This window comes from Takifugu rubripes, chromosome 20, assembly GCF_901000725.2.
Source record: "Takifugu rubripes chromosome 20, fTakRub1.2, whole genome shotgun sequence".
NCBI lineage: Eukaryota > Metazoa > Chordata > Actinopteri > Tetraodontiformes > Tetraodontidae > Takifugu > Takifugu rubripes.
In genome coordinates this window covers 10,441,350-10,464,620 of record NC_042304.1, presented here as the reverse complement: position 1 = coordinate 10,464,620, position 23,271 = coordinate 10,441,350, and the positions used below count along the sequence as shown (strand labels likewise).

General features: G+C 40.8%; 1 protein-coding gene across 2 annotated transcripts; it reads left to right on the top strand.

Annotated features, from left to right (window-relative positions):
* The first annotated feature begins 2,908 nt into the window (after positions 1 to 2,908).
* Positions 2,909 to 23,191, top strand: atp13a3 (ATPase 13A3). Of its 2 annotated transcripts, XM_011614904.2 has the most exons (34): positions 2,909 to 3,236; positions 7,876 to 7,956; positions 9,192 to 9,277; positions 9,368 to 9,541; positions 10,024 to 10,242; positions 10,341 to 10,411; positions 10,612 to 10,695; positions 10,896 to 10,965; positions 11,487 to 11,621; positions 11,913 to 11,985; positions 12,192 to 12,323; positions 12,432 to 12,614; positions 12,748 to 12,905; positions 13,312 to 13,500; positions 13,829 to 13,890; positions 14,157 to 14,307; positions 14,423 to 14,542; positions 14,702 to 14,719; positions 14,856 to 15,009; positions 15,130 to 15,250; positions 15,387 to 15,511; positions 15,688 to 15,848; positions 16,365 to 16,493; positions 16,581 to 16,660; positions 16,736 to 16,778; positions 16,871 to 16,980; positions 17,075 to 17,171; positions 17,258 to 17,330; positions 17,433 to 17,610; positions 17,727 to 17,905; positions 17,999 to 18,087; positions 18,184 to 18,264; positions 18,794 to 18,886; positions 19,643 to 23,191. In XM_011614904.2, the coding sequence occupies exons 3-34, from the start codon at positions 9,227 to 9,229 to the stop codon at positions 19,838 to 19,840; spliced, it is 3,801 nt and encodes a 1,266-aa protein (XP_011613206.2). In that variant the 5' UTR covers positions 2,909 to 3,236; positions 7,876 to 7,956; positions 9,192 to 9,226; the 3' UTR covers positions 19,841 to 23,191. The 2 variants fall into 2 exon arrangements, with proteins under 2 accessions (XP_011613206.2, XP_011613207.2); XM_011614905.2 differs by lacking the exon at positions 18,794 to 18,886.
* The last annotated feature ends 80 nt before the right edge of the window (positions 23,192 to 23,271 follow it).

Sequence of the window (23,271 nt, the reverse complement as noted above, 5' to 3'; positions counted from 1 at the left end):
GTGTGTCCCGCATTAAAAATGACGTTCTGTTGATGGAGGTGATTCGTATGGATTAGCACATCTGAAGCAGCTGCGGGGCCGCTGACCATTCTGTTTTTTTTGGCCCGTGCGTCAGCGATCACTTCACTGCAGTGGAGAATTTGTGCCTTCAGGACATTGCGTTCATGCAAAGGAGAGGAGGGAGCGGGGTACAAGAGGGGGAATTTATAGCGGGTAGCACAGGATTATTGACAGTTCCGCTGTAAGAGATGTCAAAGATGGGATAAAGGGTGAACTTGATTTGACGCAGAGATAGTGTTTTCACAGCTTAACATTGAACAGTTGTTCCCTTCTTCTGCAACCCTGGAAGAACCATTTAATGTCTGAAGGATCATCCATGCAGAACAATCAGTTTGGGTGTGTCATGCTGACGATTTGAAATCAGGATATTTAAAGTCTACAAGTTTCAAAACTGGATCAAGGTTTGTCTTCTCAAATTTAAATAGTAACTTGTTTGATTGGGGGAAAAGTGTTCTCACCGGATTTCACTGTAACATCTGGATAGACAACTGTGACCCAGTTTAATTAGGTATAAAACTTGAGTCTGCCCAATAACCTGCTACCATGGGATCTTATAGTCTGGTGCAATAGACACCACAAGGTCAAGAGTCTGCATCTGTCCAGGCAAGAGTTAACCCCAGTCTGCCCAGTCAGATTCAGTTCTGAGGAATTTTAAGACCTGGCATTTGATTTGTTGCATTCCTTAGGCCGCCTCTGAGCAGATTTCATGGTGTGGTAGGACCTATCGTTCCTCCGGTGCATCGGCGTGCCAGGATGTGCTCAGGTATCTGCTGTCCGGGGATGAACTGACCCCCCCCCCCCCCCACACACACACACACACACACACTCTAATAGCAGTACTTCAAGAGAGGGAGTAAATCTGATTCTGAAGAATTTGTTGGGAAGCCAGCAAGTTTCACACCACAATAATTACCCAGCAACATGTGACTGATCATTGCTCAGAGGCACGTTTCAGCACAAGCAAAGCAAAGGCCACAAAAACATTTGAAGAAAGAAAACCAAAAGGTAACAAAATTAACATTTTCCACAACATATCAATTTTGATATTTATTGCAGCTGGCTGCTTTCATAAAAGTAGGCTAATAAGTAAAACAATCTTTGTTTTTCTTGTAAAATCAATTTCCAGCATATTATGGGTTTGGTATGTCCGAATCTCAAAATAATCTTTCGAAAAGATTAGTGGAAATAACATGACCCTCGGTGATTCCCGCCTGATGAGGCCGCGCTCCGCGTTGAGTTGCTGACTCAATGTTACCGGTTCCTCAGTCAGGAAAGTCGCTATTGGCTGCCCAGAAATTCGCTAAAAATCAATAACGTCAACATCTAACTTGCATAGTTTTTAATTGTATGTAATGGTGTGAGGAAAACTGTCATGAGAGAAACAATAAGTGAGCAAGAATACCGTATATGTTTCCATTGTTCCCATTGAACTAACTGGTTAAAATACAAAGTCACATTAAACAATTTTGTCCAGTTAAGGAAAATGATGTAATATTGCACTCGATAGTAAGACTGCAAGATTGAACAGTTATCTTCTTGGGGGGGTTTCCCAAAGCCCACCCATGCACAGCTAGATGCAAAAATGAATACAGGCACAATGCACAGTGAATTAACCTTTAATTAATAATTGATAAGATAGTTCCATGTGCTTTAAATAAACAGTCATTATGGTTCAATTCCAACAACAAAGAAAAAACATGGATGTCTAGTCCAGCCATCACCCTAGCACTTCAGGGGTACAGCTGGGTAGAGAGGGGAAACTATGTCAACTAGCTGTTACAGAGGTCACTACAACTTAACTACAAAATAACTACACACAAAGCTACAAACCCAAACCACGAAACAAGGAAAACCTTCATTTAATAGGTCCTCTGCACCAATGCTGTGCTAACCTTTCCTAACAGGTTACGATATGGCGAAACACAACCACCACTGCTCAATATGCTAAAGAGCATATCCATGTAAGAAAAACAGAGCTGTGGCTTTACGAATAAATGGAAAAGGTACTAAGAAGAGCAAAAGAAAACTGAGAGGCAAGGCAGGACATCTAGCGGCCCGACCCCCGGCAACTCTGGGAGGGGTTCACTGTAGCCTACATGCAATTTACTGTAGCTGAGGGCAGCTGCTCAGAAAGAAGCACCACACCGAACTGGAGCAATCACTACCCCACAGGGACACTGCAGCATTGCCAGAGGAGAAAGAGGGTGCCTAACCAAAATGCTGAGGCATATCAAGAGCCCCTCATCAGTGGCATCAGGGGCATGCAACACACCTGTAGGGAACACTATGGCAACCAAAAATCAGACTGGGGATGCAGGGAAGAAACGCAACAGACACGGGCACAGCACCCATCGGTTCCATACGTATATAGCTTACCCTGCTGGATTTTGCTTTTCTATAGGTGCTGACCGTGACGTTGATCTATATCAGTAAAAAGATAGAGGGCAGGTGTAACGTAGTATGTTGCACTGAAGAAAACCTTTTTTTTTATCATTGAAAAATCAAACGTCAGTACTCTTTGATCCTTTCAACTGTTGTTTTGTTTGATTGTAATTTGCGCGCGATGTTGGATATGGAAGATGGAGATAGAGGATAAGAAATTGCATGAACCATAGAAGCGCATTCCTGACAGTGAGGAAACTTTCGAAGTAAGTTCCCGGCTTGACAATGCAAATACCACACACACGGGGGCGAATCCTGTGCAGGCCTACGCGCGTTAGTGGCGACACATGCGAGACATCGGCGTGGTCCCGCTGGTTGGAGGCAGAGAACAGCAGATTGGTGCGCGCTCTCGCGTTTAGGCCTCCAATGCAAAAAAAAAGGGGGGGGGGACACTCGCTACATGAGTCGTTACCCGCGGTGGACGGTAGATTTCGCCAAATTCTGCAAGAAAGTCGCCGAGTGGGAAACACGAGGCCGACCTCGGTGACGTCACGGCGCGTCACTTCCTGTCGTCGGACAGCCAGATCAGTCCAGTTCACTGCTGTTGTAGTTCTTCAAGACCGTCCCAGCGGGCTGTCAGTAAAGCGGCAACCAGCCATTCCGCTCACTGTTGTGGCAACGCTGCTCTCCGACACGCTGCCCTCTCCCCCCGAGCGACGTTTCCCTTCAGATAACGGCAGCTCACGTCTCAATATGACTCGAAGGTGATCTTCAGAGTGTCCAGGTGGTTCTGGGTGAGTGTGCGGTTTCCATAGATTTGTCGGTTTTCCTCGCTGTCATCATCACCCATGTGTCAGCGGCTACGTAGCCCAGTGCTAAGGCTTGTCCGCTTTAGCTTATGGATGGTGTGCGGGAAAAGTGGTCAAAGATGCTTTTGAGGCGCCTTTTGTTCTCGACTGCGGCCAAAGACAGATATAAACACTGGGGATGAAGGAAACCTTGTGGGTGTTGAGCACAAATTACCGACTATCAATGAAGCTTTGCCGATATTAGCTAGCTAGTCGGTGCCCAGACAGGTATTCTCGTCTCTCCTGGCTTCCTGCTGCTTTTGTTGGCCATTTATGGCCAAAACAAAAACACACGTGAAATAATCCGCCAAAGTTCATCTTAGAATTCTTACCAGAAGTTCATATATAGAGGCTGTAGCCTCTATATATGCGTGTGGCATGCGATGGTTAAGATGGTATGATTTTAATTGAGGTGACGGTTCTCATAAGACCCGGTCAGTGTTGGTGGATCTTCATGCTGCTTTCTACATTTCTCATTCCATTTCTAAATACTTGTTCAGGAGTTCCCCTTCCTGTCTGTTGTATTTCATTCCCGCACTTATTCTCTACCCGCTAACATTGGAGAGTTTAAAGTTTAAGCAGTTTACATTGATGTGATTAACATTTAACTTAACTTTGTATTTCTGTCAGCAGCACAGTCATAAAAATGCTGTAAGCCTCAGTTGATATCTGGGTGAAAAACCCAGCAAATTGAGTCAATCATTTGAGTAAAATGCTTGAAAGCCTCCTTTGAATTCTCCCATGTTGGTACAGGCTGACAAATATAAAGATGAAGTAACAGCCCAAAGAAATATTTAGGGCCGCGCTCGCTTTGGTTGTCATGTTAAAATGAAAGTGATCCGCACCACATGCAGCCGGGAATGGAAACTGTCTGAATATTATACTGAATATTTAATACAGTTGAGTGGAACTGGAATAGCAGAATCCTACTAGCAGGGTCAGTGTAGCGCTAAAACTGGTCATGGCCCGGCTGGAAATTTCCTATTAAAAGTTTCCTTTAATGGCAACTACTTTGTTCTAAACACAGTAAATGCCAGCTATTTTACTTTAACCGTTATTTAGCATTTTTAAATATAGGGTATCTTGTGATATTTTCAGAAATAAATGACTCGTTAAACTGTCAGCATGCTAAAGAATCAAGTGGATGTTTGTCTTTTACTCTTTAACATGGTCATGGTGAGACATCACATGATTTCCTCCCATTTATTAAGGACTAATTCATGGCAAGTTTACGATACAAACATGCAGATTCCAGTATTCTGCCTGGTTTCTTTTTCTTTATTGATATAGTTCCAGAGTTCCGATAGTCACAACTTTCTGGAAAGCTACTGATCAAAAGTCAAGATCACAGGAGATGAAGTGTAGCTTCGCTCGAGATGAGGAGAGACCCATGCGTGTTTTATTCATTTAAACCTCGACATCCAGCTGCACTAAATCAACCAAATTAAGGAGGAATAATCGGGCGATTACACCCCTCTCATGTCAACGAACCTTTTGAATTCATTCAGAGAAAACGAGCCGAATTATGCCGGCAGGAAAACCGTGGTCAACACCAGGTCTGTGGAACTGGTCAAAGAACCGTCAAGATGATAACAGAGAACATATGAAGTATTGATAGTGCCATTGAAAATAAGGACAAGAAAATCCTCTGCTGATCAAGTCCTCAAACCCGTGAGCATTTTTACCCGATGTTTCCATTTTAATGTGACGTGTGTGTTGCATTCAGGGCTGTTGCGGCTTAATCTCCTATTGACCAACAGGTTGTCAGGAGTAGTTTAGTCTCTAAGAGATGATGTACCGGTGTAGCTTTCAGACACTGTCATTTCAGAACAGACATGATGGATATGCTGAGATGTTTAAAGACCTCTCGGCCGCAGGAACCTCAGTGCTGCCGATGGAGAAAACGATTTAGAGCTGGAATCACCCAGTTTGACCACAGGAACAGGACAACCTTGCTGCCTAAGTCAGTGCAAATCTGTTCTATGTGCAGAAAAGGTTTTCCATGATGAATGGAGGAAGGCTGTAGGAAGAACCTGCTGCTAGGTTGACTTCTAACGCCCCTGTCACTGTGGGAAGTGACATAATATAACATCTGGCTGGTCTCCTGTGGGAAAACGTGCAGCCCCCATTCCCAGCTCCGATGATCCTGTAATTGTGTCGGGCCTTTATGAGCTCCAGCTCCTGACTTCAGGGCAGAAAGTGCAGAGAGTCCGGGCAAATCTGTCTCCCTTTCACACCGACGGCAACGGTGCACTCTGAAGTAGTCGGTATCGGAGCAGGTGAAAAACTGGAAACCTTATTTGCAATTTACCCTCCTACACTTCCTTCATTCCTTCCTCCACTTGGGATTGAACATCTAAATCAGTAACCTGCCGGGTCGTTATTGAAATGACCTGTTGCCCTTATTTACACACATCAGTTCCTACCATTTAACCCAACAGTGAAGCTGAAACAGGTTTTGTTCTCTCACAGTGGCTGTTTTTGATGCTAATTCCTAATCCAAGATCATGTGGTCAGATTTAAGCCACAGCAAACCTTTGATCTGTGCTCTAGAGCCCTTTTCTTCCATGCACTGTAATCCTAGCATGGATTCTGTCCATATACGTCTTATTTATGACCCAGATCGTTCTCTTACTGGTTCCCATGTCGAAAATCCAGGTGTATCACTCCGACCATGCAGGTGCCGGTCGTGTTGCATTCACTGAGTTGTTTTTTTTTTAAATACCGAAATGTTTGTCATTGGACAAAATACATCAAAGAATAATGTTTTTTAGAAGGAGTGGAAAGATGGATGGTCATGTTATAATGGTGCTTCTAAAAGGCCAAACCCGTCCGTAGCGCTTGAGGAAAAGGGGGGGTGATAAAGAAAGCAGAGTTAGTTAGCTTATCATGGCAACAAAACACTAACCCCCCCCAAATGTTTCCATGAATTATGACCGTCTTCTAGCCGTTTACGGCTTATTGTTCACGTTTTCCTTTTTGTCCTTCTTTCAAAGTTGAGCTCAGAAAGGGAAACGATAATATGTTTAGACTGTCCCAAAGTCATTTGTTTAAACCAGGCCCGTTTAATAAATGCAATGATTTACAGTCCTGAAGTTTGTATAATAACCCTCAGAAGTCTGGTACCAGTATAAACGCCACTATAAATGCTACAGCTACTGGACTTGTTGATATGTGCTTTAACCCTAAGATTTGCATTCAAATCCATTTTTTGATTGACACGACAAATATGGAAAACCTTAATAACGCGCTGTACGGATGTGCAAAGTTCAGAGATTCTTTTCAAGCTTAAGATCTTGCAGGCGACCTTCCTTCAAAATTAGCCTGTCAAGGAGTATTTTTGCAGCGGTTTGACACCGATTCCTGTCAACACAATCAAAACGAGAGTGCTGCTGGCAACACTGTCTTTTTATTAGCAGGACAAAGTGCTGCGTTTGCAGATGCTATTGTGTTCGGCACAATAAAGTTAATGTTTCTTTCAGAGTCAAAGTTTGTCATGTTTCATTTAGAATTTTAAGAAAAAATCTCCAATTGTTTTGTTTTTTTCCACCAGCCTGTTAGTACAACAGCAGACTAATCAAATGAAAGACAACAATGAGGGTTTAGGCTGGGCTGAAAGGCTCTATAAATATCTGTGAAGTCATGTTGACTCTTTCAGAGGCCTCACCAGGGATTTTCTGCCATTCTCTTATTGGCAGTATACATGTGGTGGTGCCTTGGTCACATTTTCTTGTTGCACATCAGGATTATTGTGGCAAACATCGAGGCCATCCCCTCTGGAATCTTATTAACTTTCATGGCCAAGTAGCATTCCATTTGCGTCATGTGTAACATTTGACAAATGAGCAGATTCTTAGAATTTTGTTCATCTATCTTTGGCCTGGAAATAGTTTTGCCCAGTCTAAGTTACAGGAAAATATTCTCTATTTCTCCTTTTTTCTTGTTTTATCTCTGGTTTTAGTCATCAGCCCTGTTCATAGTATTTTCCACCTTCATTTGGTGTAAAAATATTAAGTTTGTGTCATTTGATTTTATTTTTTTTCAAACCTCTCTCAACCACTGTCTGGTGTGGGGGTTTAAATAAAAATATTTCTTTTTTTAAACCTCTGTGAAATGAAATGATTCAACCCATAATTGATTTTGTCAACAGTCTGACTTCGTTAGCCGTGTTTGCTGCTTCCAGTGGTGAAGAAATGATAATGGGAGTCCAGTAATCCCTCTGATTGGGGGGGAAATAAATAAATAAAAATTAGCCTAATTTCAACAGGGTCAGCCTGTGACACTGTAGAAGGATCCATAAATGAACTTGCAGGATTTAAAATGTTTTCTTTTTAATAAATCAAACTTGTGTCACTACATAGATATGAGCATCGCAGTGGACACTTTAGCGCTACAACTTTTAAGCTTAATACAGACTTCTGCCTTAGCTTAAATATTTACCATTATAGTTCGCACCTCTACTGATAATTTACTGTTTGGTAAATGTTTGTCTGAGAGGTTATCCATGTCAGCTTACCTTGTAATGCCTAGAGTTTGTTATAAACACTGCAATGTGCTTTTGCTGTGTTTATTTTATCTCACTTAGGGTTCCAGGTTGGTGTTGTGAAAGAGCAAGCTAACTGCAGGGAGGAGGACTGCCTGGGGCGTTCTGTCCCTGGCTGTTGAGGTATGAGTGTACAGTTCAAATACAAGCTGTGAAATCCTGTGTTAGCATTGTAATGTTTCTTTTAGTATAGTATAATACAGCTTGCATCCTAGTTAAGTTGAATTCTATTAAACATTTATTTGAGCGTACCATTTTCTTGAGGTCATCCTGACTGTTATAATGATCACATGTTTTTGGTCATATTTTTTTGCTCCGTTTTAATGAAAATGATCAGAAAAGTGAAATCATCGTGCCAGGAAAGCACACATGGGTGACAGTTCAGGCATTTCCAGTCGGAGCACAGAAGTGGGAGTGGGACGTTCTTGTTGTGCTACCATTTTCTGGCAGCCCTCTATTATAAAATTGTAGGAAGGGTTTGGTCCTAAGCAAAATATCCTACTGTACGCAGGAGAAAAAGTCAGATAAAATCTGCGAATGGGTGCATTGCACACAGGATCAGCGAGTGGCGGAGGTGGCGGGGGTAGTAGCAGGGTGGACCTATATGGGCAACTTGCCATATCACATTAAGCCAGTCCTCCTCCTATGGTCAGGCTGTAATTCATTCACCAGTTGAGTCACCGCTGCTTATTTTACTCTATGTACTCACAGCTTGACTTTTTAGGGCAAAGTACTAGACATTCTAATGAATTAATCTCTTGTGGTGTGAGGTCAAACAGCTGTCTGCTGTCTGCTCTGCATTCTTGTTAACCGTCAATGACATACCGACGCCTTCTTGCCTTTGCCCTACAATGACCTACGCTGAAGCACGGCAAAATCAATGATAGTTTTATTTTTTGCGATCACGTAACCACACAAACTCCTAGAATATAATTAAAACTACAAAAATGTACCCGGTTTCAGTATTGATACCACAGGAGAACTTGGTGTACATAATGAGGACAACAATCCTTCATGGCTGAATCTGCCTATTGACATTTTTATCATTTGGCCTTGCAAAAACATAGGAAAATTAGAATTACTTGTCCACTGTCATCAAAAACAAACCCCCCATTTAATAATATTGCATGACTGAGAGTTGTCAGAAAAGGGAAGTATGCTTTTAGTCATTTTACTTTAAAATTGAGCAGAACAAAGAAGAAAGGTTAGAGGGACGCACAACATCATTTCATGTCGCTCATAGGAAGTGACATCAGCAAAGTTTCAGGACTTTAGGCTGGTTTTCTTGGATGTTGTGTTGCTGAAATGGTTCCATGGCAAGTTTTTGAATCTTGGCTTTTTGTTTGTTGTGACTGCAGTGACTGAAAGGGGGCTTGGCAATCTGCTCTGTAGCATGGAGAAGGAAGATCTGAAGATCCTCAACAAAGGGGGGGAGGAGGAGATGGTATACTACTTTGGTCTTTTACTCCAGTGCTTGAATTTGTCTTTTTTCAGTATTCAGAATAAACCTTTTGATTTGTCTGTGTGTCTACAGGAGCTCCAGGGGTACCATCTGTGCCGTTGGCGCCTCGTGCTCGTAGGGCTTGGGGTACTGTGTACTGGAGGCTTCCTCCTTCTGCTGTTGTACTGGATGCCAGAATGGTGCGTTAAATGCACCTGCACTCGTACCTCGGTCCGTGATGCTGACGTTATACTGTTGCGTTCCACAGTAAGTTGTCTAAACTCTCCATCTAGAGTATCCCATTTTGTTGATAACTGGAAGATTTAACAGTTTTAATATATATACCAGTCATACCCACCAAAATATTTTAAAAAAACTTCCCCAATTCAAACCACAACTAAATAAATTGAACTAGTGAAGGTATAGCATCTCTGAGTAGTGCAGTTTCTTTCTGTCTCTCTCTTCCTGACAACAGAATGTGGCAAAGTGGGGTTGAGAAATCTGTTACGGTATCACCGTATTAATTACTTTTAAGATGGGGTCGAAACATTCCGATGGATAGGTTTCAGGAAGAGGCATGTAGTATTTGTCCCAGCAATGAGTGACGAGCATCCCAACAGGTGTCATGAGCTTAAACGCTTAAACTTAAAATATGTCTGTCACATCTGACTTATACATGGAAATAGACTTTTTTATTATTATTATTTTTTTAACACATCTCTTCTTATTTTTATTTTATTTTTTTAAAGGATGACTTTCGGCACTGGTTCCTGGCCAGAGTACGAGTTATGCTGGCCCCTGGCAGCAACCCCTTCTACAGCCTGGATACCCAGACCACCTCCCCTCCTTCCCCCAAATGCCCCTTCTCCTCACTCCCCTCTCCGGCCAACAGAAATACCTCCCACCCATCCACTGGGAGCCCTGCTCAGGAGCTCATCAGTAAATTCGTTGACTACCAGCCAACACAGGTTAAGAACAACCAGAACAACTGTTGCCTCACTGACAGACTTTTAAAATGTTGATATAATTCAGCTGTATTTATGTATTATTTTTCTTTCCCCCACAGATTCGCTATTTCACCTTCCACAGTGCAAAATATTATTGGAACGATGCGATGCAGAACTTTGAGGTTTTAACGTAAGCAATTTTTTGTTTCATCGTTTGAGCCTGAGCGCCGTTTTTATTGTGAGTGGTTACAAAAGACCTGTGCAATCTCATCTTTCCTAGACTCGCATTCCTGGCGCTGTAATCTGTATTTCCAGTTGGCATGATTTCAGTCTTTGATGCTCTACTTTGCTAATATGATCTGTTCCCTTTTGTTTTAACAACTCCTATAGTGGTATGGAGGATTTGCAGGTCACCTGCTCCACCCTCCACTCTGAGCACAGCGCAGGCCTGACCAGGAACCAGCAAGAGTACAGGTATTAACTCGTTGGAATGAGCTGCTTTTACCACAACTGTATTGCACCAACAGAACCATCTAAAATCACAGAACGATGTGTAGAATGGGATTATGTCTGCTTTACGATGCAGCTCTTTAATAGTACTGCGGTTATTGGAGTATGAATGCTGAAGGTGTGTTTTGAAGCACTCGCAAGCTGAAGTTTTCTTCTCTTCTCAGGAAACTTTTCTTCGGGGTGAATGAAATTGCTGTGAAAGTGCCTTCTCTTTTCAAGCTGCTTATCAAAGAGGTACAGTGAAGCCCTGTATGCATCAACAGCTGCGATACAGAGACCAATTTTATTTCTTTCTTTCTTTGACAGACTTTAAACCTGTTTTTTCATGACGGCATCAATGATAATTAGACCCTTAACTTTCAATAATTAACATATTTAGTGACATAACCGCTTAAAATGCAATTTGCTATTCAAATTAATGCGAGTGTTGCATCCTCTTTGATTGTGTGCAGTCTGTTTGGTTACGCCCTTTAGCTTCTCTAGGATTTTATGGTGTGGGGTCCCATAACTCCCGTATTGGAGAGTAACTTCATGACATTTAGAGAACATGAGCACAATGTGCAATGTGTACTTCATGCTGATATTATAGAATCTGTGGTACAAACTGATTGAATGTGATTTATTCAGATGTCCGTCTCCAACCATCAGAATTGATTGATTGTATTTCTTGCTTGTAAGTGATAACTTGCATAAATGAATCTCCTTTGAAATCCTGACTGTTTTCCCCCACACTTTGCCCCTGTTTCTTCCTTTAGGTCCTGAACCCTTTTTACATCTTCCAGTTGTTCAGTGTGATTTTGTGGAGTGCTGATGAGTACTACTACTATGCTGTGGCCATCGTTATCATGTCAGTCATCTCCATAGCTACCTCGCTGTACACTATCAAAAAGGTGAGCTCCACAATAGGCCGTGGACATTAATTCATACATAAAGAAAACTTCACTGTGCTTCTCTTGACTCATTTGCATTTAAAAAAAAAATTAATAGCATTATATCAATTATCACATTTCCAATTGAGATTTGACAGAACTGACAGTAAAGACCTTAAAACATTTTCATTCACAGACATGTTTATTCCCCTTTTCTTACACTATAACGCTGGATCTAAAGCTTGAATAACAAGTACTGTAATTATATAATGTTTTAATGTCATTGTAAATTCATTTTCTGTATTTTTCCAGCAATACGTTATGCTTCATGACATGGTGGCAACTCACAGTATTGTCCGTGTGTCTGTATGCAGATCCAATGATGGTTTGTTGGTTTTTCCTTTAATCTCCTCCTTAAAGATGGTTTCTGTATAGTTGCTTCAAAATGTACTCTGGAAATAGTGCATTCACTATGTATAACTTTGCTGCAGTTGATTCTGCATTAGTGCAATGCTCAAATACAGTCATCTTGTCAGGTTGGGAAACATTTGTTAATATTTGACGTTTACATTTTGCTGTGTTGTCTGGCAGAAATCGAAGAGATTTTGTCTACAGATCTGGTGCCTGGTGATCTAATGGTCATTCCCAGCAATGGCACCATCATGCCCTGTGATGCTGTTTTGGTCAGCGGCACCTGCATTGTTAATGAAAGCATGCTCACAGGTGACACTAAAAATGAAAAAAGCAGACCACCAAAATAAGTTATACAAGACCACTTAGGTCTTCTTTCTGTAAATATTCCCACATTGATATCAGTTTTCTTTTAACTAGGCGAGAGTGTTCCTGTGACAAAGACCAACCTTCCAAACCCATTTCACGGAGACGGGGGAGATGAGGCTGACTGTCCCTACAACACAGAGGAGCATAAGAGACACACACTCTTCTGCGGCACCAATGTCATCCAGACCCGCTTCTACACAGGGGAACTGGTCAAGGCTGTAGTAGTCCGCACAGGTAGTGTGTTTTATTTTTATGATTCACTTAAGCAGGTATTGAACCAACCAAACACATCTGTGGTCGGGAGTGAATCAATTCTATTGCAAGTAACTATTAAAACTCTTACATTTGTTGTGTTTTTCTCACTTAGGGTTCAGCACAGCCAAAGGCCAATTGGTGCGCTCCATCCTTTACCCAAAACCTACTGACTTCAAGCTGTATCACGATGCCTACATCTTCTTATTTTGTCTGGTGGGCGTGGCTGCAATAGGCTTTATATACTCCATTGCCCTCAGCATCATTCATGAGGTAATCTAGGATGGAACAAGCAGATAACAGAAATGGAGTTTGGTTTTCAGATGAGTCATAGAGTCAAGAGGGATGAATTCATCTAATTACTTATCACCCAATTAACACAAGGGGTTTATTTTCAGGGTGTTTGACTATAAATGAGGTATTTTCAAAAGACTCGGAGCAACAGATACTGGCAGAGAACATCATAGACTGCCATCTTCTGGACATTTGAGCAATGCCACTCTGTTATCTTAGGGCATAAAGAGGATGTAAAACACTGTTTTGTGTTCTTACTTGTGCTGTCACTCTTATTTTATATAATATCTCAACCATTTACATTTATGTTTTAAATATGTGGTGAAATCATAAAACGAAGACAACTGACTACAAAAACACACTATTCTCATCGTGCTCTCTACAGGTGCCGGCAAAAACCATCATTATTGAGTCTTTGGATATTGTCACCATCACAGTGCCACCAGCTTTGCCAGCAGCTATGACAGCAGGAATTGTCTATGCACAGAGACGCCTCAAAAATCTACGAATTTTCTGCATTAGCCCACAAAGGATCAACATCTGTGGACAAATAAATCTGGTCTGCTTTGATAAGGTATTATTTTACACAGGAGACATTGCATACATAATAACATCTGCCAAAATGTCACTTTAGGTCTTCAGTGCGTTAAAATATGGGAAGTTTTACTCTTCTAGTGTTCCTGTTGGAGGCTAATAAAAACCCTAGAGCAACATTTTAAATAAGTGTTTTAACATGACAAACATGATGTTAACTAACATGTATAGTCAGCAATGAGCCGACTGGGCTCACTTGCTTGCAAATTAAACTTAAAGAAAAAACTTTATTAATTAGCTTTATTAAGTAGTTGTTTCCATTTTCAATCATTAAACTTGGTTGAAATGGATGTTTTCTTTGTTTTCAGACTGGAACTCTGACAGAAGATGGATTAGACCTCTGGGGAGTCCAAAGAGTTGACAATGGCAGGTAAGATGCTCTGTAGAAAGAACCAAATCAATGTGTTCCAAAGATGCTTTAATAATTCAGTTTAGTCTCTTTGTATACCTGGTTGATTTAGAATATGACACCTAGTGTGCGTGTGTGTGTTCCACAAGTCGGTGGTATCGAATAAACACTGCTCCCATCCTATTTAAATATTTCACTCACACCAAGTCTATTGCATATCAGAAACAGTTGCATCTTTAACACATCTTTAACTCTTGTTCTCCAAATCCCTGCTCTTGTCCCACCAGCTTCTTCCTGTCAGAGGAAAATGCCTACAAGGAGAATCTTGTGAAGTCCCAGTTTGTGGCTTGTATGGCCACCTGCCACTCACTCACAAAAATAGATGGCCAGCTGTCTGGAGATCCGCTGGACCTCAAAATGTTTGAGGCTACAGGCTGGGTGAGTTATTGTCTGTCCAAAAGCAGAGTCAATGTGTAACTCGACCTCTCAGAGCACATTTAAACAAAAGTCATTAAATAACAATCTGTTACTTCGCCTATACCTTTTTTCCTAGATCCTGGAAGAGGCCACAGAAGAGGAAACGTCTCTCCATAACCGCATCATGCCTACTGTAGTTCGACCCCCCAAACAGCTGTTACCCCCAGAGCCAGTCACGTCCCCAGAGCAAGACATGGTATGATGAGTGAGCCAGTGTTCAGATGACTTTGATAACAGTAAAATATTGTAGTGAGTCACAAGGGCTGTTCCACACTTCACCCCCTGTCACCCAAACCAATATTAACTTGACTTAAACTCTAAGTTTTGTTTTTTTTTGTTTTCATTCTTTTTGTAGGAGCTCTATGAACTCTCGGTAAGTAAGCATGTTAATAGTCATATTAAGTTAATGTTAAATTTGCTCATTGTTTAGTTGTTGTTTCTGCTACATTTTTAAGTTTTCTGTTCATGACAAGAAGGCTAATTTTGTGTGTGTGTGCGCACCAATGCAGTCGACGTATGAAATAGGCATCGTCCGGCAGTTTCCATTTTCCTCGACGCTCCAGAGGATGAGTGTGGTGGCTCGTCTGCTTGGAGAGAAGTGTATGGATGCCTACATGAAAGGGGCCCCAGAGGTAGTGGCTAGCCTCTGCAAGAAAGAAACAGGTGAGATGACTATTTGTCTGTTTACTGCTGAGTTTTCAAACACCACTAAAACTGATGTGCACTACTTTATAAGCACAGTTGATGCAGTGGATGTTTGATATGTTTTTATTTCTCTTGCAGTGCCTGAAAATTTTGCAGAAGTTCTAGAAGGCTACACCAAGCAGGGATTCAGAGTAATAGCCTTGGCTCATCGTAGGCTTGAATCCAAATTAACCTGGCACAAAGTCCAGAATGTAAACAGGTAGATTATGTGTGTAATTTTGACTCAAATTAAGTTGTTCTTCCCTATTTATGGCTCACGCAAAGGCCAGAGGGAGCAAATACAAATGATTTTTTTTTAAAAAAAATTTAATTTGGTTCTTCCTCTTTTGAACTAGGGATCACTTAGAGGCCAAAATGGATTTTCTGGGTCTGATTATCATGCAGAACAAGCTAAAGGCAGAAACAGCAGGGGTGCTGCATGACCTTCACAAAGCACGCATTCGCACAGTCATGGTAACTGGTAAGATCTCAACTGTTCTCAGATATAAATTTGAACAAGCCTGTGAAGAAATAAAGAGAACAACAAGACAGAAATATGCCCCGTGTATAAATATATACAGCATAGTTTCCACATCACACACTGTTCAGTTCACTTTTCCCTGTCTTAACATTGATGTCTGCTTTCTGACCTTCAAGGTGACAACATGCTTACAGCCATTTCTGTGGCCCGTGACTGTGGAATGATTCCTCCACAAGATACAGTGATCATCGCTGATGCTCTTCCTCCTCATAATGGGCAAACAGCTAAGATCACCTGGAGATATGCAGATAAACCAGCTTTGACAACTCGGCTGGGGGTGAGGCATTGCAGCAAGAACAACCCATTATGCAAGGACAAAGTCCACAGAAAGCAAAGCTTAAAAAAACTGTAGACATTACCAAACTAAAATATACCCGCTGGGCAGAAAAGGAGTTAAAGGAGTGGCTGGTTTTATTACGCCTGGTGTTATTGTTCTTTATTACTTTCACTTATGACTAACATTACTGCCATGATATCTTTCATTCCCCATCTGTAAAAATAACTGGTGTTCATTCATGCCTGACAGAAACAGCAACAGCAATAAAAGGCAGATTATTATCAATTATGCTGTCCAGATAAAGATATTATCATAGACTATCAAATAAAATAAATGGGGCTTTACTTGTGTGGAGGTTCTTGACTGGTTTTCAATAATCACACCTTAAATACAAGCTTATGCTTCATAGTTTTTTGAAAGTCCAAATTTAAATGACATTTCTACACAATGCAAACTAAAACAAAATTACCATTGACACTGGGAGTCATTTAAAGGAGTCACTTTATACTTTCACAGGAAGTGAACATTAGTCTGGAGGATGTTTGTCATGAAGATGCACTCAAAAGAAAGGAGCAGTACCACTTTGCTATGAATGGCAAATCCTTTGCAGTAATCGCGGAGCACTTCCCTGACATGCTTCATAAGGTAAACAGTCACTGAAACGATTTAAAATGTCCCGTATCTGGTCCAAGCATCGGTGCATTCCTGTAATGTGTGTGTCGTGTATTACAGCTGATGCTGCATGGGACAGTTTTTGCTAGGATGGCTCCAGATCAGAAAACCCAGCTTATTGAAATACTGCAGGATGTAGAGTGAGTGTCCTCATCAATCCTCAAAATCTTGGTATTTTAATAAAATCGAGTCATTGATCTATGTTGTGCTCACAGCTACTATGTGGGAATGTGTGGCGATGGAGCTAATGACTGTGGGGTATGTATTAGCGTTCATGTCATAACTATTTTTAAGTGTCTGCAGTATTCTAGACGGTCAAAATGATCTTTGGTATTCCTTATCTAACTCAGGCACTAAAGAGAGCTCATGGGGGCATCTCTCTGTCAGAGCTGGAGGCTTCAGTAGCATCTCCCTTCACCTCAAAGACCCCCAACATCTCCTGTGTTCCCAGTCTTATCAGGTTGGTTGCAATTTATTATCTATCATTCATCCGTTCTATCATTGTACAGTGTTTGTCTATAACTGAGATGTAAAAGCCTGTGTTGTTTTTACAGGGAGGGACGTGCTGCTCTTATCACTTCCTTCTGTGTCTTCAAGTTCATGGCACTGTACAGCATCATCCAATACATCAGCGTGACTCTCCTCTATTCTGTGCGTATCATCTCATCGAAACTGTGTAGCTGGGAAATTCGACATGTGTATCTCATTCTGTGCCATGTGTCCCTATTATTCCTTAGATCCTCAGCAACCTTGGAGACTTTCAGTTCCTCTTCATTGATATTGCCATTATCCTCCTTATTGTTTTTACCAGTAAGTGTATTGGTAAACAGAACTATAGTGAAAATTTCATCCCCCCCAGGTTGTGTTCTATTAACATTTTTCTCTGTTTTATCCCATTTGTGCCTTTTGCAGTGAGTCTGAATGCAGCATGGAAAGAATTGGTCTCCTGCCGCCCCCCCTCGGGTCTTATCTCAGCACCTTTGCTGCTGTCTGTGATTACACAGATCCTCATCTGTTTAGGCTTCCAGATTTTTACCTTCCTTTTGGTTAAACAGCAGCCCTGGTACACAGTGTGGGAACCAATTACAGAGTGAGTCCCACCAAACATTGCTAATGCACCTTAACAACATCAAAAATTACAGCAACTTAATTTTAAAATGTCCCCTGTCTTATGAAATGTTCCTCAGTTGTTCTCTTCTCATTCAGTGTCTGCAACCAGTCATCATACATCAACAAATCTGACCTTAACGACACAGAGGCGGACGACCACAACATTCAAAACTTTGAGAACACCAGCATCTTCTACGTCTCCTGCTTCCAGTATCTTATTGTCGCCATTGTTTTCTCAAAGGGGAAACCTTTCCGACAGCCTAGTTACAAAAATTGTGAGAAATAATGACAGACAGCACAAAACCTCTTCCAAAGTCTAAAAGGCTAAAAATGCACCTGCGTATGTTTGTGCTTGTGTGTTTCCACAGGGCCTTTTGTGCTGTCTGTTGCCAGTTTGTACGCCTTCCTGCTGTTTATCATGTTCCACCCAGTTGAAACCATCGATGATTTCTTAGATGTAAGAACACAAAACAAAAGAAATGCACCTCTTCACCAGTTTCCTTACTATTTGCTTCTGATTACTGATGCCATCTCTCCCTCCCTCTCTTTATAGATTGTCTGTGTACCAGTTGAATGGAGGGTAAAACTCTTCATTATCATCTTGGTCAATGCTACTGTGTCTGTTTTGGTGGAGGTAAGGTCAGCTGGAAACATTAGTCCGTTTTCCTCATTTTCAGTTTTGCCCATGCAGTGTGCTCATCTTTGTCTTATTTTCACAGACAGCAGGAGCAGTCTTGCTTTTAAACCATTTTTAAAAGTTGCAGTATGTCTAACACAATAGATGAACGCTTTTGAGAATGTATCTACGACACTAGGATGTTTTTACAACTGAGAGTTTCGCTTCTTTTTACTGTTTGGTTACTGTTTGCACACATGTTGCTTTGCCAGTGCTCAAATGATACTAGATCCAAAATAACCAAACACAAAGCTTTTCATTTGAGGTGATTTTGCACCTTGCGGGTTTCGATGCACCGTCTTCTCTACTAATTTGTTTAATTTTAACCTCACATTAACACACACCTTTGGGAGAGAGAAGTTGAGGCTCTCTGTGGCTCTGCAAAAAGGATGGAAGACCTCTGTACCGAGGAAAGCTAGCGTTGGCTCTGTGAAATCAACTTAGCCTTTCTGTAATTCTTTCCCCTACCTACTGCGCTATTCCGTAGACCTTCATCCTTGACATCATCTTATGGAAGCTTGTGTTCACCCGAGACAAACAGGGCAGCTTTGACCACACCCCTGCTGCTGCGGCACCACAGGTTGGGAATATCTGAAACCTTTTTGTTAAGCCCTTTCCTTTTCTCGCCCTTGTGTTGTTCCTCTCTGAGTCCCCAACTGCTCCTTTTTATGCTGCAAACACACTCTTCTGTTCTAACCCCTAACCAACACCTGCATGCAGGAGATGCTGGTCTCATTCAGTCTATCTTCCTTAGTTTCCTTACTTTAACTGTCTATGGTATTTATAACTTGATGTTGCTTTTAGCTGAAAGGTGAAGAGATACTGGATTTTTTTTTTTTTTAAAGCAATTTGCAGATATTTCAGTCGCCCATCTTTGTTTCTTAAGCAACTAAATGCAATAGCAGCACATGTAATATATTCACTGAAACATTCCTGTCTTCAACAGGCTGTTTCCCTCTTACACAGTAAATTAATAGTTTTACATTATGAGGATGAAATGGGGAAAAAGAAAATCTGCCAAAACCTGCTGTGGACTTCCTTTGTTTGATCTTTGACTCCATGAGCTTTTTTTTTTTTAAGGAGCAGGGTGTAAACTTCCCACTCCTTGCTAATTTTTTGTTTTTGAGTTTAATGCATGCATGCCCATTTGTTTCGATTCCTCGTGAACGCAACTACCTATCAGGAACAGTTGCTCTGTAGTTTGCATGCAGGCCACATTAGCATTGTCACTGGTTTGTATTTGTCAGTAAAAAGATCTCAGGCAACATCTACGTGCGATGACGGATGACATCTTTAATTTATTGATTTGGTGTTTTGGGGGCTATGCAATTTCTAGGTGGGCTTCGACTACTCAAGATGCAAGTGTCTGCCTTGGTTTTGCTGCCGACGTAAGATGGCGCCCAAGGCTCGATACAAACGTCTCGCCCAGGAACTCAGTGTTGACCCCGACTGGCCCCCAAAGCCGACCACGACCACTGAGGCCATGCCCCGCCCAGAAAATGGATCCAGCTATCAAATAATGGTTGACTGCTAGCACCCGCTATGCTACCAACCACGACACACACTGTACTGTGTACACGGCACACATTTTCTCTCAAACAAACAACTCCAGATGCATTGCTTCAGAATTAATACACATACGTTCCAAATACTTTATTCTCTCTCAGTCTCCCCCAGTTTTCTGCTGTCTGATGTCTCCTGCTTATGTTTTAGTGTCAGCCACATTCAGTTGTGAATGATGTTTGCCAGTGTGTCTCCGTGTCTGCTTACCAAAGGCAAGCGGGCTGTTTCAACGCGTAGGTTGTGAAGTCTCTTCAGTTTCAAAGCTGGCTTCTAAAAGGGGGTGCAAATGATCGGGATCCAAGCAGTTTTGTACATGAAAAGGTTATATTTTAGTGGCACACCACTGGTGCATTAAAACCGGTGCAGGTTCTGGTAGAATGGTCGAGGTTTGAACTCATGTGGGTGGGTTGTTGGCTATACTGGTCAACTGTGTGACCAAAAGGTTTTCACAGGTCCGGCTAATGTTTATAACTGAGCAGCTACTATATTGTTTTAAGGATCTTTTAGACATAATGATGTATTAAACCTATTGGGTGATGGTTACTGCTACATATTTTCATATAGCAGGTTCAGGAAAGTCATTATTGACCTAATAGTTTCACTTTTCAACTTACAACTCCATAGGCTAGAACCTTTTAGATCCCTCTGTGCATTCTCAGAGGAATTTATGCAGTCAGTTATTGATCACAGAATAGTGGACACTAGAAAAATTTGTGACCTGTTTGAAGCCAATTCTCACTGAGATACATACTGACAACTGGAGGCTCTCTAATACTAAATAATCTAACCTGCACACTGTTTAGTATCCGTTTACCGATGCTCACTACATTGTAACGAATGCTGATTATCATGTAAATGTAGGCTCATATATAACACATACTCTCATCCATCCGGGCAGAAATTTAAGGGCTATATTTTATTTTTGCTGCTTGTTCTTTAGCATTTGAAATGGAGCTAATCAAGAGCATTTTTTACATGTTACTTGTCACTGCTGAGATGGGTTCGGTTTCTGTATCGTCAGGCTAATGTACAGCGAAGTAGATAATGTTTGGTGATGGGAAATGGAGATTTGGTCCGACTGCATGTCGGAAACGAGATAACTGAAGCTGGCAGAATGGTTGGATTAAACTTTAGATTATTTGAAGTATTTGATGCTCAGAAGGCTGATCGCAGTTAGCTTTTCATTGTCAGATATTTATTATGAGGTGTTGGTCCCGTTAGTATTGCTGTGTACATGGTGGTTATGAGATGCCATGTCAGACACTGTACTGAGACTCTATTGATTATTCTTTAGATGACATAAAACCAAATGAACATTTACTTCTTTAAGATCGTGTTGAAACCAGTCCCAAATGATTGTAATTGAATTCGTTATGAAGGCAAGATGGCACTTCTTCACCTCAAAGTGTATTTTATATTTTTTTTAATAAATGTATACTTATTTATACAGAAATTCAGTACAACAGTGTGTTACTTTACACTTGGAACTATTTGTTGAAGTTTTGTATGTCTAAATTAGTGAATGCTCCGGTCTGGCAGCGCCATCATTTGGTTTTGCACATCGTCACGCCAGTCGTCCTGATCGTTGTACTCAATCTTGATGAGCATCTGTACTTGCAAATCTTCTCCATGCACAAATTTCAATCGTTTTTTTTTCTTATATTTTACACTGTCCCAACTTTTGTAATCGGGGTTGGAATATTACACATAAAATTTACATTTTTATAGACACACACCATGGCATAAATATATGCCATGAAGAAGTGTAAGAATTGCCATAAAAAAGATAATGCACTGTCAGGTTTGAAAAAATTATGTTCGTCTTTTTTTCTTTCTTTTTTTTTTTACAAGGTTACAGAAAGATTAGGAGGATGTTATTGAACTTCTATGCCTCTGAATGTTCTGTGGTATTTTTCTTTCTGGGTATGAGTTTCTTCTGGAGAATCCAATTTAGGGTAGATGAATGTGTGAGAGGTTGTAAGTTAATGCAAGGCAATGCTTATATTTCCAAAGATTTTCTTTCTGCATATCTGTTGTATGTGTAGGAGGAAGTTGGACAAATTCAGCTCAAATTCAGGTCTTTAGGTTAAGTTTGATGTGTTAGAATCTATCTGTATATATGATGTGTACATTTCTTTGCTTGTCAAATGATTAGTTAAAGTTTTGTTTTGTTTTCAAAGGGCTGGTTTGTCTTTTTCTACTTTTGGTACTGTGTTGAAACCAGTCATTACCTGTCTGCTCTGGCAGTGCTGCCTGGTGCTTAACTAAAGTCACATTAGCTTGGCTCTTCCTCATTTGGGCATAAACAGCGGGCATTTATTTCAGCTTGAAATTGCTATTGTGGAGTATAATTGAGGCACTTGGATCAATATTTATTCTGTTGGTTTACATGAATGACTACTGTAAAGAAGGCTGAACTGTGTTCCAAGTGTTCCGATGGGAACGATGGCCACATGTCCCTAATGCCAGCGATGCGTACTCACAACATCTGAAGAAGGATCGTACTCAAGAAGGGAATTTGGTGTTTAGTTTGTGCCTCCTCTGAGCAAATGAAGAATTGGAGCAACATCTGACAATCTTTTTTTAACCTTTCTTTCCAATCATTAAATCTAAATACTTCTTCGTATTGGATTTTTATTTTTTAAGAAGCTTTGGCATCCATGTTATCGTGAGCAGAAACGAATGTGCATTTCTTCAAATTGACTTTGCAGAAGTGATTGTAATGTTGCTAAACGGCTGTATGATCCCAACTGCATACCTTGATACAGGATAGTCATCAAATCTTTGACCCGTAATCTAAAAACGATTGGGCTTTTTAATTGGTCAGACACCAATCTGTCAAATCAAGTGCTAAAGCTGTCTCACCATTGTACGACTACATCATAACATCTACAGACCATTTACTTTTTTACTTTTTTTTAATTTTCCCCCTTTTTCCTAAAGTTTGAGTTGGTCGATTTAAACAAAGCCTTGCATGGAAATTGTTTCCTCAGGAAAATGTGTCTATTTGTAGTGAAAAGAGAAAATGCTACATGTGAATATGGATATAAATAAAATAAAGTTATTCCATTTGTGAGACTTTCTGCAAAGATCCATTTGTATATTTTCTCTTTGGGGTGTGCTCTTTATTTGCACTTCTCACACTTTGGCTATTAGCTCATCTGGGATGTCTCTTGTTTTTATCGGCAAAGATTGACATTTTGATTTTTAAATATTTTGTACTTTATAATTTATTTTGTATTTATTTTCCTTTCTTTTCCCCAGAAGATTGTACTTTAGGCATCTTGGACTTTTTCTTTTCAATAAATGCTTTCAATACAGTCCTTTCTGCATCCGTGTGTTATGTGGCCATGGAATTTTAAGTACTCTTGAGGGTTTTGAGATGTTAAAACAAAATTTTAG